We start from the raw sequence: 16622 nt of genomic DNA on the forward strand, positions 1-16622 counted from the left end.
CTAGGCTTGTGCTTGTATTGCTTTGTCTAGGTCATCCACTACTTCCTGCAGTTTGTGTAAGCTGGGATGGACATTCTCCTCCATCCACTCTTCTAGGGTACACATGTAGAAAACTCTCTCAAGGGCTGCTTGAAGCTCTTGCATCACAGCATTCCACTTGGCTAGAAGACTAAACAGAAACCAAAGGAAGAAGTGAACAGAGTGTGCTACAATTCATGTTCTTCACCAGGATTATTAGCCAACTGCACCAACTACATTTGCAATTAAGTCATGACAAAAGAGATGAGATGAGATCATCAGGTGACCCTTTGCAGAGAGAAGAAATGGAATTCTAGCATACTGTGCTGGAGCCTTAAAGTTTCACTTCTCCTGCAGGAAAGGATGTATCTTTTACAGGACTGCAATGGATTTAAAGCTGCAGGACTGTACCTTACATTTTGGGGGCAGTTAACCTCCGCATCTCATTCATTTAGTGGTTTTAAAAAATGGTGCAAAGGAGTATCAGTTAAGGAGGAACTGTGCCTTTTTTTTTTACTTGAAACCTGACCTTGAATTAGTAGGGATTTAAGTCACTAAAGCAGTTTTTGAAATTTAATCTCCCCCTGCCATAGTAACTGTTAAAAAATCAGCATAACATATGAATTGACAAAATAGGCTTTAACTTTAAATAGGTTTGGAAGGATTAGATTTTTATCGGTAAATGTTGATTTCACAATACATATACACACAAACCAACCAAAAATAATTTCCATTGATGATAGAAATGCTGGTTGAGAACCTTACTTTGTGTGAGCCCCACCTTAATGAGTATAAAATGTGTTGTAATGAATGCTGCCTAAAAGCATGTATTTACAGCTCTGCTAAAACAGCTGGTTTATAAAGCTTTAATTATTTGAATCTCAATGTCTGTCAAATAATTATTGTCTGACCTCCTCTGCCCCCGTGATTTCCCACAACTGTGAAAATTTAAATAGATAAAAATATACACTGATATACTAAACAAGACCATGAATTGCATTGGCAGTGGACTGGGAGTCAGAGGATCTGCTTCTATTCCAGATCCTGCCACTGCATAGTCACTTCCTTTCTGAGTAGCTGTCTTCCCAATCTGTAAAATGGGGAAAGCGATATTTACCTCTTGTAAGGCACATGAGATCTGTGGATGAAAAGCACTATACTATTTTTATTTCTCTCACATAGCAAAAGCTTCCTGTGGGATAACTCTGTACCTGCATTCCATGGAGCCATCCCAAGTCAAATACATGGGGAAAACCTATATGCTTCATGTTCGATTGTTTTATAACAACTAGGTTGCTTAATGTTGACTTATTCCAAATGGTGGTGCTCAAGCTTGAAACCACAGAATGTTTTAAACACAAGCTTTATTTCCAGTATCTTGCAAAGTGGAGTGTTGAGTTACCTTAGTGCATCCGGCTGAAAATGATGCATCATTATAGGATGAACGATCCTCCTCTTTCTGTGGTAGGGGCTGAACCAGCCTGTGACATACCTGAAAATACATCTCAGCCTGAATATTCCTTGAAACAGCAGTGACTGATGGGGACAGATGGCTGCAGGCCAGACTGAGGTGATGTAAGAAGTGGTTTAAATTGGAATCTCCCTCACACTGATGTAGACACCCTTGCACAGTTGTAGAATGGATCTAATGCAGTCTAAATTAGTGTAAGGGAGTCTAATTTATGCCATTTTACACATCACCTTTGAATTTGGTTGAGAATGATAGTTTGTGTCCTAAGGCACAATATTTTGCCTTTATAACTTAAACACTAATCTTTTTCTCACTAGAACTTTCAGAAATTACATTTTGTCTTCAATGGCAGTACAACTTTGATTCAGCAAAGAATTTAAGCATGTGCTGTGATAAAAAGGGATGGACTTAGGCAAGTGTTTGGGCAATTTGCTGAATCCAGGTCTAAATGTGTTATCCTCTGCTGGTATCACTCTATTTCAGAGCAGAGGGTCATGTAACGCCTTATCCACCAACTAAGCTCCACAACTAAGAGCATTAGCCACCTTAGAGAAGTCAACTTAAGTTTTCTTGCACCATTTATGTACATTATGGGCCAATCACTTATGAGGAAACAGCAAAAATACAAAGTTTATTTTTTTTCTTACCTGTTTCTTTCAAGAAGTTCATCTACTGAGGGCTTCAGATAGAAGCAGACCTGAGTCACAAGTGTAAAGATGTCACTCCCTGGAAAGGTCCCTGAACTTTCACTGTCCAAAAAGAATATGTCAGTCTCCAAAATTACATCGCAACACAACAAGAAGCATCTGAATCCAGCAAGTGGGGCTTTACCTCATGAAAGTGTCGATTTCCAGACTTGAGAGCCCCAGCTGTTTCTCCACATTTTCTTTAACCTTTTCAGAATAGCCACCTGGGCAAAGGACAGTCAAAGTAAGAGGGGAGCAGAGGAAAAGTGAAGCCTCAAATGGAAAAATGGGGACACAAATAGCTATAATACAAGTAAGGAGGGATTTTAACTCTGCTTCCACTGCAGTCAATGGTAAAACTCTCATTCACTTAAACAGAAGCAGGGTTAGGCCAAAACTGAGTGCTTATGAAAATCCCCCCTACAGACTTCAGTAAGGTGTGTTAATTTTCCATTGAGAAATTACTACTGCCACCCCAGACCTGTCTGCCTAGTTTTCTTACATTGCATTTCCCTCTTAATATTTTTAGATCGTCTTAGTTTTTAAAAAAAAGTTTCAGGAAGCTTTCCTAGCCCCCAAAAGAAGAAATGCAGAAGACAGAATTGACCCTTGCAGAATTCTACAGGTTAAGGCCTAGTCTACCAGTATAACTATTTAGGTTAAGGGTCTTTTTTTTCCTGAAATGGTTATACTGATTCAGTCGCTAGTGTGGATGCAGTTATACAGGTATAAATACCTTCTACTGGTATAGCTTATGCCCCTTCCCATCTGGGAATTAGCTATACTGCTATAAGCACCTTTATGCTGGTATAGCTGCATCCATTTTAGGGGGGCTGTCCTCCTTTATCCACATTGGTATAGTTTAAGCAGAACAACTTGTTGGTATAGACAAGGCCTTAGAGTGAAATGTGGTCTATGTGTAACTAGTCTCATTTCTGTATGAGCAACGAGTCAAAAATCAGTTTAAGCAGATTGGTTTCAAAAGCAATTCATAGCTTCTAATGCTTAAAAAGATTACACTTGAGAAAGGAAATCAATGTCAATTTATGCGCTACTCAAAAACACAAGAGGATTAGTATAATAAGGTTCCTTATTAAATTAATGGAACCACACAATGGGTGGAAACCACAGCAGCTGCTATTACCATAGTCATGCCTGTGTGCCTATTAAGAGTATGAAATTAGATCAGAAACACATTGTTTATAATCTAACAATTTTCATGATCACAGACATGCCTGTTAAATTTAAGAGGTGGTTTGATCTTGCAGAACTTTAGTCACAGTTAACTTTTATTTCTTTTGGAATAGGTATTAGCTCTGATAGAGGATATAGGCAGTGTGTACCATTCTGTAGCGCCTGTAGACACACAGCTAGTGATGGGATTCCCACTGGAAGAAGCTCACATAAGACAGAGAAGTGGTCATACCTGTAATAAATAAATGTCCATTCAGTCAATGCTTTGCTGTAAATAGGTGCTGAATGTTAGCATTTCATCCAACAGTCTTGAAGTGTTTTATAAACATCAGTCCATCTCTCAGGATAAAGCACATCCTAACTCCCCCTCCAAGGTACAAAGGGATAATTATACCTCTGTTACTGATGAGGAAACTGAGAAACAGATTAAGTAATTTGCCCAAGGCAAATCAGGGTCAAAGCCTGAATTAGAACTCAGGATTTCTGGCCTTATCTTAGATCATACCTCTGTCCCATGAAACGCTTTTCTCCTTCTAATACTTACAATTATTTCCTCACATAGCTTTGTGGTATTTGAAACCATCATTACAATAGTTTATTCTTTTAACTATTCCATTCCTGGACTTGGGTATTAACTAGAGCGGCATTGGAAGGAGAAACTTTAAGTATCTGGCCACATTTCTATGGGGTAGCCCCCATTTTCAAGGGTTTAACTGGACTGGGAGATCAAGCTACAGTCATATTTTCATCCCATGAAGGATAAAAATAACTTGTGCTATCTGAGTTAGAGTGCAAACAATTTCAAGGGCATCCTGTGGTATGGTTTGTTTAAATAATCATTGTCTGCAGGCCATTTAGTTGGTATGTAGATTAGTCCTATCAATGTTAAATATTAGCATAGGATGAGTAAAGTGGTCTCCATGCATCTGCAGAAAATAATCTGTAATAAATGTGTATTCAATACGTCCGTCCCCCCACCCAAAAGAAGAGTGAAATAAAACCCAATTCAAGGTGACACAAAGCAGCATTTAAAAAGGCTGAAATTCCAATCTTCATTTTGCCTTAACACTTAACTATTGGACGTGTCTCCAACAAGAGTCATTTCTACTGATTAACCTGGTGTGCTACAAAACACAAGCTCCCTAGTTAAGAATGTAGTTGAGTTAACTGAGTTTTTTACTCCCAGGTAGAGCAAATATTAATCGTCGTTGGATTTAGACCTGAACAGCCTTCAGTTTTCCCCTCCACACTCCATGGCCTTAATGCTCCTGGGCCAGAAGACTGGAAGGAACCTTTTGAGACCCATCAACAACACTCAGTTACTTGGGGAGAGGCTATAAGTGAGCAACAGGAGACACTGCAGTATTCCAGAGTTCCCTGCAGCACCCTCTGGTCCCTGTGGATCCTGGGCCCCTTTATGCCTATCTTGATACTGTTCGGTGGGAATTTGTTTGCATACATTCCATGGAACTGCTTAAAGAACAGCCCTTACCTTTGCCAGCCGGTCAGGGCGATGCCTTGGAGCATATCAGCAGGGGTGCTGTTTGCCACTTTCAGCCACTGGAGATGGTTTTTTAGGTGGTGTCCAATCAGGGTTAGAGACTGATTCGCCCCAGTGGCTCCTTTAAAGGCACTAGCAAACCACAGCTTGGGGAAGCCACACTTGCGGTACTTTTCAATGAGAAGCACTGAAATATAAGACCAAGGGGACATGTACAGCACAAGGTGCTCAGTTTTAGCTGCATTACTCCTGTTCAGAGGAATTCTGGATCCTGAACTCTTGTGCAAAAGATACACAGCTCTGGGTTTGAGCTAGAAGGGGCCATAAGCGTGTCACACTTTCACTCATTGAAAAACACAGTCCATTTGTTCACCAAAGGCTATTCTGGATGCAGGCTCTGAAGCCAAAGTCCATTTGCAGGCAAATGTCCCTTACTGGCTTTTAATGAGAGTCTTGCTGTCTACAAGATCAGGCCCATATTCTCAAGGTACTTCATTCATGATCTAATTCTGCAAACCTCACTCATGTGAGGACTCCTCACATGGCCAAGTGTTACTCACTTGAGTAAGGACTGCAGAATTGGGCATCTGGAATACCCCGCTGTTATAGCAGAGTCCACACAGGGCCAATTTCTTCTCTCACTCTGGGGTAAATCAGAAGTTACTCCCCCCAAAGATTTACACTGGTGCAGGTCAGAAGAAAATCAGACCCAATGAATGCAAACACTTCGGAGATTTAAGTTTCATCTCTAGAGTGCTAAGAAAGCTGGGTGTATACCTGAATGTATGGAACACCAAACAACTGTTAGTTACTGTAGCACCTAAGTCCTGGTCTACACCTAAAACACAGATCGATCAAGCTACATTTCTCAGGGCTGTAAAAACGTACACACAGCCAGGTCAATGGAAGAATTCTTCCATCAACCTAGCTACCACCTCTTGAGGTGGTGGATTTACTACAGCAATGGAAACATTTCTTCCATCACTGTAGAAAATGTCTACACTACAATGGCATAGCTGCAGCTGTGCCACTGTAGCTCTTGCAGTATAGACATACCCTAAGCATTTGAATACAAAATCTTTAAGGCTTGATCCAACTCCCATGGGAATCAAATATGAGCCTTTTCTCTGACTTCCACAGAACTTGTATGAGGCCGTTAGGGTGGGATTTTCAGAAGTGCTCAGTATTGGTCTAACTGGACCCACTGAAGAATGCTCATTAACCTTCAACAGAAGCAGAATTAAGCCAACGCTAAGGACTTTTTCAAATGACACCCCTTGTTGACTATGCTGAGTGCCCAGGCCAGTAAAAACAAGATGACAGGTAGGTGTGAAAATCCTGACCTTAACAGATGAAAATCCTTCACAACAGGAGTGGAGAGAGAAAAATAAAGTTAGATGGAACAGGTACAATGCCATGAAGTGAGAGCAAAGGGGTTTGCTTACAACTTCATTTTGACAGTGTAAAATGGTGAGACATTCTTGATGACAAATATAAGGTTTTTTAAAGAAGTGACATGCCTAAAGTCTATATTCAGTTTAACAGAAGGGTAGGCTAAGATCATCTTTCCATATATTCTGCTGGAAAGAAAGGGACCATACTCCCCTTGAAAACCTTCCCAGGAGCAATAAATCAGCGTGCACAGATTCTAGCAAGATCTGCATAGTTGTCTCCATCACATACAGAGATTGTTATAATTAATATAAGTTAATATTAATATAAGTTAGTAGGAGAAGGTTTATTTAATACAGCAAAAGCTTCTGGTGTCTGGGGACCATGTGACGTAAGAATTGGAAACTGGCCATTTTTAAGTTAACTGAGTGCTTTGCATGCTCCGAGTAGTTCAGAACCAACAGTACAAACCTTTGTCATCCTTGTCAAGATCCGGTGCATAGTCCCAAATCATTGGCTCCATCAGCTGAGCTACCCCAGACTCTAGAAGGAGCAGAATTTGTTTTAAGTGATGCAAAATGGTCAGTTAAAGCTACTTGTGTGTTAATGCTGCAGTAATCAGCCCTGCATCAAACCCCACGGGATGGGTTGTTAGCCTTGGACGCAGATGTTCTCTACGTACAGAACAGACAAGAACACAAGCAGCTCCAGAGCGCAAGTCCCTCCTGGCCTCTCCCTGCAAACTCTGGTTTAGAGAGGACTCTTCCAAGGTGAGAGGCAGTTCAGGCTCCATTCAGTCCTTAGATTCTTTCCTGACACTGTCAACAAAGGGACCAATTAGTGACCATCCATAGGATGGACACCTATTAGCCAGACTAAGGCCATATCAATGGAAGTACTGGTACAGCTGCGCCGCTGCAGCACGTCTGGTGAAGACACTCTATGCCGACAGGAGAGAGCCAACTCCACAAGTGGCATAAACTTTGTCGTCGGGAAAAGCTCTCCCATCGACAAATGCTTATGTTGGTGTAATTTATGTCGCTCGGGGAGGTGGAATATTCACACCCCAGAGTGACATAAGTTTTGCTGAGATAGGTGGTAGTGTAGACATAGCCTAAGAGTCCTTCATCTCTATCCAGTCTCATTATCAGTCTCCTGGGCTTACCAGCGAATGTGGTTGCAGGAACAAATGATCCTGCAAAGGTTTGATCCTGTATTCTTTGCACACATAAAACTTTTTCCAACTTCAGTGGAAGTTCTGTATGTACAAAGGTGCAGGTTTGGTCCCAAGTTACTTTGTAACAGATTAATTCACTTGGATTTAAACACTGAAGACTACCTGGCCATGCAGAAGCTGCTGCCAAGCATCAGTAAACATTGCAAAAATTCAGTGTTTAACCCAACCCCATTTTAAACTGTTCAGAGCAGGTCTTCATGGTAGCGTGATGACAATGCTGCTGGCTGGCTGGATCCCTGTTTATACCAGGGCTGCACCAAGTTTAGCAATAGTTGGAAAAAGGCTAATGTGAACGAGGCCACTGAGCAATCCCACAATTCAGTTCTGGACATCCCTGTCATGTGCACAGCGATAAACAGCAATGTCAAAGACACCCGGTCAGGGCTTCTCTCCATTAGTCTGCACCATTGGCATGCAGGCACTTCTGTGGAGAGCAACTACTAACTGGTGCACAAAACACTGCCCAGGCATGTGTGGAAGTTAAGGCTAAGGACACTGATTCAAACCTCTGTCTTTACGTAAAGCTCCATGAGATTTTTTAAATGGTCAGAGAGAGAAGACAAAGACCCACACACGGAATCTTGATCTATGTTAGGTACTTATATGGCCCCTGTTACCACAGTATCTGAGCACCTCACTATTTGTAATGTATTTATCCTCAGGACTGGCCTGTGAGGTAGGGCAGTGCTATTATCCCCATTTTACAGAGTGGAAACGGAGTCACAGAGAGGCTATGTGACTTGCCCAAAGTCACTTAGGAAATCTGCAGCAAAGCAGGGAATTGACACCAGGGCTCCTGAGTCCTGGGCTAGGGCTCTAACTACCGGGCAATCCCTCTCCTCTCCTTAGCTCTTTGTGAAATCACTTCTGACCTCTTCCTAATTGTCACAACTGAATGACGAGTTGCCCAGTACAGTCTGTTTCAAACGCGGGTATGTAGAGTTTGTTATGCTATAAAGTTATGAGAGGCGTCCTCCTGCCCAGCTCACATACCTGTCAGTGTTTCCTCACTCACCCCCCTGAGCATATCATCCCACACAATGGGCTTCACCTCCGGATGAGACGAGACCATGCAACTTGCAACAGCTTTCATGTGGGACAGAAACAGCTTCTCTGTGCTGTTCTCTTCTTTCTGCAGCCATTGCTTTGATTCCTCCCCTTCACCGAGATAGTAGACCTGGGGGCACCAACCAAAAGACACTGCTTTATCATAGAGGCTCTTTTAATATGTCTCCTCCTTCATCCCTGTCTCCTCTTATTCTTCTTTTGGTGGATCAAAGAGAAGAGAAAAGGGTAGGGAAGGATGGATTCCCCATCTATTCAAAATGAAGACAAGAGCTCAGAGTTTCCCAAGAAATCTCCCTGTCGAAGCCTCCCTAAGCCTGTAGCAGGCAGCAAGCACAGAGCATCCACACAGTTTGGTAAGACGTTGACCTATAATTCCGTTTAAATCCCATCCCACAGCTGGTGAGCACTCCAGCCTCAGTAGCTTTCATGTGGGGCTCCAACAGCCCAGGGAGGCCTCTACAGGCTGTGGAGAGCTGTGTGCAGTGATGGCTGAAAGTCTGCACAGAAATGAAGGGGTTAAATATCCTAATGAATTAAACTACTTAAAGAAAACATTTTCAATGACTCTGCAAGTTAGAATAACCACCTCCTGGAAAGTCTGGGCAGAATCTTGAGGTACAACTCCTCCAGGAGCCTGAACAATCCAGTCAGCTTACCTAAGAGCCATCACACCGGTTTTCAAATCACACAGTGACATGCACGTTGGAATGTGGCTCTGCACCCTAGGGTTAGAGTTCCTGTGGTAAGGGTACTTGGAGCTAGGGTTAGGGTTCTTATGGATAAGACTTCTCTCTAGGGTGAGAGTTCCTATGGGTGGGATACTTGGGGCAAGGGTTAAGGTTCCTATGGGTTGGGCTCCCTGCCTTAGGGTGACTCTGTACATCTGCCATCCAATTGCCTATAGAATTACCTGGGTGCTCTCCATCAAACTCATCACCGATAGAAACAAGGTTAAGGCACTGAAAATCATGTGTAGATATCAATGGGCTTGGAGAGGGGCGAGGGAGAGATTATGATCCTGGAAAACTAGGTCGGAGTTTTCAAGATGGTTAATGAACAAAAGTGCCTCAGCCTAATGCTCTTTATATATCCATTCATGTGACTGTGGATGTTCTCATTATCCTTGAGAATCTCTAATCCTAACCAACGTACCTGGCACTACTTCTACGAAGTGGTATAGTGAGGGGATATGGCTTTGATTCTTTGAGACTTTAACATGACCATATCATACCAAACCACTTTGCAGACAGAAATCACTCAGCACACCAGTGAAGTGCACCTCTGGGATAGCTGGTGGCAGTTGCGTAACAGCACATATCAGCAGGAAGAGAGGACTATGTCACCCAACAGAAACTACGGGAGCATTTTTGTCAGCAGAACGTATGTTGCATTATTTATTATTTGTGTTGCAGAAGCAGATAGGAGTCATGGCCAGGACCCCATAGCGCTAGGTGCTGTACAAACACAGAAAAAAGACGGTCCCTGCCCCAAAGAGCCTAACTAAGAAGAAGAAATTTGGCCAGGACAATGAGGCTAATAACTTAGCTTGAAAAAACACGGGAAATAGTTGAACATAACCAATCAGGACCTCAGGCTTGAAATCTGATTCCAAGTGAAGCCCTTTTAGGCCAAGGGTCTTACTCAAGCCAAGTGCTGAGTTAGAAGCACTTTTCTGGAGCTAATACTTTACTTTTGATCAACCTATTAAAGAAAATAAACTGCTTCTGTTGCAATCAGAGATATTAAGAATTAAAAATGACTTTTAGATTTAGCTTCTCAGAGCTGGAATCTTGCTGGTTCCCTTGCCTGAAAAGTGAATTCCACTCAGATGTGTCCTCAGCATCCATCACTAAATTCAGGGGGTCCCTGGTCCACCCAGACACAAAAAGATTTCTGCGTGAACCCTTGCTTTGTCCCTCAGCACTTGAGAGAAACTGTGTCATTAGGGAAAATCATACCTCATCAGAGCCTATGTGAAACCATCGTAAGCCATCATGCAGCGCCACCACCTGGTTAATCATTGCACTGACCAGCATCAGGGATTCCTCTTTGTGTGGGTTGAGGGCGTTTGGAAACATCTCCACTTCCCGGAGGTGAGAAAACTCTTGATGTTTTAGGACAAACTACAAAAGAGATGAGATGTACGGATGTAACAGCAGAATGACTGCAAGATCGACACAGCTATGGTGCTGTCTCATGTCACTTTGGGGTCCAACGGATGCCACTGTTACAGTTTTGGAAACTTTGCTGTGCTCAGGAAAATGACAGAGGCAGAGGACAAGCCAGAGCCAGGCACAGCAGAGGCAGGACACATTCTGCTGCTCCCACCCGTCCATAGAGCATCTTAGCCCAGAAACCGCTGAGCAGTGGCTGCTCTCCCAGATCAGAGGGAGCCGCGCACCCCATCACACTCATCTCACTGCTATAACCAACATATGTATATGGGGGTAACATGGATAACTCAGGAGGTTACAACTGCATCGTCTGTGGTGCCTAAAACCTACAGCAGAGAGGGAAGTGCTAACTGGGATGGCAAGGCAGGTGGTGTGGAGGGCTGATTGGACTGGGTGGTGGAATTCCCCAACAGAAAAATTCTGTCAGTTGTTAAAGCCTGGGAATGGGAGATCTGGGTTCTATTCCTGGCGCTGCCACTTACGTCCGCTGTGAAGTCACATCCCCTCTGTGTCTCAGCTTTCCCACATAGAAACTGGGGATAAGAGAACTCCCTGTCTCACTGGAGAGGTTGAAAGGATGAATTCACTAGTGTCATTGGGGTGCTCTGGATTGCTGGATGGAAGGTGCTGTTAAAAGTGCAGAGTAATATTATCCCCCAAATGCTAAACACTAGAAACATCAATGACCCATGGCCTACTCCCTGCTTTCCAGAATTCTCTAACCTACACAACATCCCCCAAATCCAGACATGCACTTACTTCCATGTGTCCAAAGGTCTGCACCAAAGGGATAACTTCTAACTTGTGCAACTTTGCCAAATTTAAAATCTCTTTAATCTCTGAAGCACTAGGAAAAGAGAGAAAGAAAGAAAGCGAGAGAGAGTGAGAGTACACACGTGTGGGTTATTTACACCAGGATCCCAGGACAGAGTATTTAGAGTTAACCAAAGCCAGTAGCTTGTCAGTTTCAGAAGGATGATGCTCTAATATGTATAAGGCACCTTTTATCCCAAAGCTCTTCACAGGCTTTACTGACTGTACAGACTGCAATTCACTGCATAGACAGAAATCACAGGTAAAGGCTTCATAGAGTTAACATTGGACAGCAACACTAACACAACTGGAAGGGAAGCACTTACCTTATGCAACTGGAATGCAGGGGTATTTATGGAGCAGAACAGAAACACCTCCGTTGGCATTTGGCCTGGATACTAGGGCTAATATTACCTATACCTGTGAAAATTATCCTGGGATCCTTAGTGACCATGTGTGGTCAGGATCCTGCTTTTATTTCTAGTCTAAAAGCTGGCATCTTTGGCAGCTGCTTCATACCATGCTGTGCTGTCAGTCCAGTACAAGTACTTGGCACTCAGATATAGCTCTGTACGCTTTTCAGAGTGTTGTACAGCCATTACAGTAACTAATCTCACAACACCCCAGAAGGCAGATAGGTAAGTATCATTATTTCCTTTTACAGATTGGGGAGACTCAACACAGAGGTTAAGTGATTTTCCCAGGGCCACAGAGGGAGGTAATGGTAAAGGTAGGATTGAACCTCGGGAATTCCCGACTCCCAGCCCCATGTTCAGGACATTAGACCACACCTCAGCTCAGCACTGTATTGGACAGAACTGTCTCATCTACTGAATCGCCTGCACTACTTCCTCGAGTTTTCCCGACAGCAGTCCCAGCCAAATCCGGACTTGGCCCAACAGACAAGATCCCAAGACTGTGGACCAGATTTAAGGTGAAGGGCTGATTTTACATGCAGAAAAATTTAACAAGGAAAATGCCAAAGCTGTGCTCCTGACAGACACAAATGGGAAACAGCAAATATACCTCTACCCCGATATAACATGACCTGATATAACACAGGTTCGCATATAGTGCGGTAATCCTGAGACTCTGGCAGCGGGGCTCGAGCGGCGCTTTAAAGGGCCCAGGGCTCCGGCTGCTGCGGGGAGCCCCGGGCCCTTTAAATCATTGCTGGAGCCCTGCCGCTGCTACCCCGGAGCTGCGGCAGTGGGGCTCGGCCGGTGATTTAAAGGGCCCGGGCTCCCCGCAGCGGCCGGAGCCCGGGGCTCTTTAAATCACCGCTGGAACCCTGCCGCCGCTACCCCGATATAACGGGGTTTCACCTATAACGCGGTAAGGATTTTTGGCTCCCGAGGACCGCGTTATATCGGGATAGAGGTGTACACAGTCACCAGCGGGACATGTTCTGCTCCATTCCCCCCCGGCCCCAGGACTGAGGGGAGGCTTGCTGTTGCATCTTCATCCCATTTATAATGCACTTTCACTTTCCTTATGCCCCCTATTGCAGCTACCATCCTTCCATGCATGGACTGTATGACACTCCCTTTGGAAACCATCAGTAGCAGCTTCACCAATGATTCCTCTGGACTCTTAAGAATGGCATGTGATACTCCTCTCCCACCCCCCAGGAGCTTCTACAGCTGCTTCAGATGGTCAGTCCAAGAGTGAGAGACCAGGACTCAGCCTGTAGCCTCCTCCCTAGCAGTATGAGAAGGCCACCTGACAACCCTTGCAAGATTCATTTGACTGCAATACCTGTAAGCATGCTCTGCTCTGAGTGGCTTCAGCTCTCCCTCATAAGGAAACATGTCCTCATACTCAACGAGAAGGCCATTGGCACCAAGGGTACGAAATAAAGGAAAGATCTGCAAGAGAAAGAAACCACTGCAGATCTGTGTCTGGCTTGTAATAACAATATCCATGTTCACAACTAACAAGCTTAACAATCTCATGTCTTACAGATCCTGGCCTGCATAATTCCCAAGGTAACAAAGGCAGCAGGATGTGAGGCGGAATCTTAACTTTTCTTTGGCAGTCTGTCTGGCACCTATGTGGAGTATTTTATTCACAGTGAAATCAGGACCCAAGATATCAAGAAGCCCAGAGCTGGTTGGCTCAAATGTGAACAGCTACAACCACAATCAGATGCTTCACTTGGACAGAGGACTCTGCTTAAGGTTTTCCTTAACTAGAATCTGAATTCCTCATGCAGCTGCAAAGCATTACAGTTATTGTGTGTGGTGGATTTAGTGCTGGTGAAGGAGGCTGGAATGAAAGCTTAATCTGCAACAAGTGAAAATCCTAAATCATTATTTCCTTCTAGGAAAGGACTGAGGTTACTGCAGTTTACAGTAAGCATCCTAAATAAGTTCTACTGAGACATTCTGGCCTCTGGATAAACCAAATTTTTTGCTCTCCCCAATCAAAGCCATATGGATCACTACATGCTCTCTTGCATTACACCCCCAGTGTGACCTCCAGCTAAGGACTGGAATCATTTTGGAGATGATTTAACAACCCCACTTGCATGCAATAAATGTTTTACCTCAGCCAGGTAGGAGACCTTTGGTGGAGCACCTTTGAGATCCAAGTGCACTAAGTGCAGCCCAAATGGTGAGGAGACCGTCATTTTGTTTTCTTCCATCTTCTTAGCATGGCAACAGTCTTCAGCAAAAGCAAATATTTTACCTTGAGGAGAGCAGCAAAACGTATTACTCTGAGTATTTCCCCCCCACAATTAAATATGGGTCTTAAGTACAGAAGTCTCATGTAAGCAAGATTTAGCCCAATTTTCTTAACCGGGGGAAGAGCTGCACTTATAAAAAAGTACTAAAAACACAAGCTAAACCATTGTGCTGAAACACAGATCGCAGGCCCAGTTCTATTCCCAGCTACATCGTATCCATGAGCCTAGCACATGCGAGGGCAGAACCGGACAATGGAGAGAGTCGTGAATTTTACACATCTGTGGCACCTTTTACCCAAAGACCCGAATGTGATTTTCAGGTAGCCATTTAACCTCCCTACCCCTTTGTGAGGAAGCAGAAAAGGGGTATTCTTATCCCTGTGCTGCAGATGGAGAAATTTGGAAAGGGCGACACTGAGAATTAAAAGTCAGAGAGGATGTCAGTGGGAGAGGGCTGATTCCATGTTGTAAGTGAACAGAAGATGCAGCTAAAACACTTGGTGTTCCAGGCTACCCATCTGTCTCAAGCCAGTGTCTGGGCATTGGTATGAGGCCACAGAGTATTAGATTAATGATATCAAACACCACCTTCTTAGGCCACACACGGGCTGCCAGGGCCTGTTCACAGTCACATCTGCTGATTTAGTGACAGAGCAGTTTGACTCCTCTTTGCTCCTCAGAGAAAGCCCAGTGCTGGGAAAGTGAAAGACTCCCCCATCTCCTGCAGCACTGACAGATTTGTGATCTGCAAGGCCGCACCTGTGTCCCTGCCACAGAGAGCAGTGAGCTGAGTGAGGGTAATGAAGCAGGGCCCTGAGGCTGAGCGGGCCTTGCTGAGGGAGATTGAGGAAAGACTTGTCCTACAAAGCCACCGTCCCTGGCAATGATGCACTGGCCAGGCAGCGCCCGCTAGACTCTCGGACCCAGTACCGCCAGCTCTGGGGAGCCAGGGAGTGCGTCCAGCCTGGCTACAACCTCTAGCCCTCTTGTAAATTACAGTCCTGCTTATGTGGGGGCAGGGGAATCCCCCTCTGATTGGTAGCCTGTCCCACTCACCCACCTCTTCAAGAAGAGCAGCCAATCAGAGTGGCTGTAGGAAGTCCCAGGAACTGACATTGTTTCTCACAGGAGGAGAGGAGCAGGAAGAGCTGAGTGGATCAGGGCTCTGCTCCCCCATCCCTCCTGTGAGCAGCAGAGATGGAACAACACATTTGCTCCCCCTGGATGTAGCACCCAGCCTAGGAAGGGGAGGGGAAGAACCCTTAGATCCTAGGGGAGAATGGATTGTGCTGTCTCCCGCCTTGGCCTAGTGGGGTGGTGGTGGTGAAGATCCCAGGAGCTGCAGGAGGAGCAGAGATGGGGCGGGGGGAGACGTGATGGGGAACTGGGGGGAAAGAACTAGTTGCAGGGCATGGGATGGGCAGATGTAGGTGGTCCCACCCATGGAGCTGGGCACGGCCGTTGCAGCCTCCCTCCACCACACACTGGGGGTGGCCAGGGCAGTCGCAGCCCCTTCCCCACCCCATACACACACTGGGGGTGGCTGGGGCAGTCGCAACCCCTTCCCCACCTCATACACACTGGGGCTGGTCGTGGCACTTGCAGCCCCTCACCACAAACACACACTGGGGGTGGTCAGAGCAGTTGCAGACCCCCCCCACACACACACATGGCCAGGGCAGTTGCAGATGCCCCCACACACTGGGGTGGCCAGGGCAGTTGCAACTCCTCCACCCCCCCCCCCCAAGGTGGCCATGGCAATTGCAGGCTTCCCCACACACTGGGGGTGGCCGGAGCGGTTGCAACCCCCCCCCCCCACCACACACACACTGGGGGTGGCCGGAGCGGTTGCAACCCCCCCCCCCTCGGGGGTGGCCGGAGCGGTTACAACCCCCCCCCACACGCACACACTGAGGTGGCCGGGGCAGCCCCACTATCCCCTTCCAAAGCAAGTCTGGCGGGTTTGGATCCAACTCACGATTCGTGGGCGCTGGGGATGGCCGTGGTTTCGCGCCCACCCGGGCCCTGACCAGCGGCACCCACCTGCCCCGGCACCGCGAGGGTTAACGCCCTTACCGGCCCCACTCAGACCCAGCAGCAGCAAGACAGTTCAAGGGCTCCGGTCTCTTGCATGGATTGCTCTTGTCTGTCCTACCACCCATTTCCCCGCCGGCCTTCATTCGGTAATAGATTTATTTGGCCTTTCTCCTGGCTGCTTTCCAAGCGTCTCTGACATGGATTACTCTGGCCTGCCCCTTCACAGGCTATTATTCTGGTATAGCCTGCCTCTAACCCTGTCTATGCTCTATCACTCTGATATAGATTGCATAGGCCTGTCTCTTTCTCAATCAATTTTCATACCTCCTGCTCTGTCATTCT

General features: G+C 45.5%; 1 protein-coding gene across 1 annotated transcript; it reads right to left on the reverse strand.

Moving 5' to 3' along the window:
• On the reverse strand, positions 1–14202 carry HEXD (hexosaminidase D). Its single transcript, XM_065415881.1, has 12 exons — positions 14103–14202; positions 13313–13422; positions 11501–11588; positions 10526–10690; positions 8493–8676; positions 6734–6805; positions 4862–5057; positions 3519–3601; positions 2321–2399; positions 2137–2238; positions 1421–1510; positions 1–169 (listed from the first exon to the last, which is right to left on the reverse strand). Exons 1-12 carry the CDS (start codon positions 14199–14201, stop codon positions 1–3), a joined length of 1437 nt encoding a protein of 478 aa, XP_065271953.1. The 5' UTR covers position 14202.
• Between the last annotated feature and the right edge of the window lie 2420 nt (positions 14203–16622).

The sequence above is a fragment of the Emys orbicularis genome, chromosome 13, assembly GCF_028017835.1.
Source record: "Emys orbicularis isolate rEmyOrb1 chromosome 13, rEmyOrb1.hap1, whole genome shotgun sequence".
Classification (NCBI taxonomy): domain Eukaryota; kingdom Metazoa; phylum Chordata; order Testudines; family Emydidae; genus Emys; species Emys orbicularis.

Coding starts and splice junctions, on each gene's coding strand:
- HEXD (XM_065415881.1), bottom strand. CDS start 14,201: ATGGAAGAAAACAAAATGACGGTCTCCTCACCATTTGGGCTGCACTTA. Junction 13,423..14,102: donor AGGTCTCCTACCTGGCTGAG/GTAAAACATTTA, acceptor TTTCTCTTGCAG/ATCTTTCCTTTATTTCGTAC. Junction 2,239..2,320: donor GAAATCGACACTTTCATGAG/GTAAAGCCCCAC, acceptor CTTTTTGGACAG/TGAAAGTTCAGGGACCTTTC.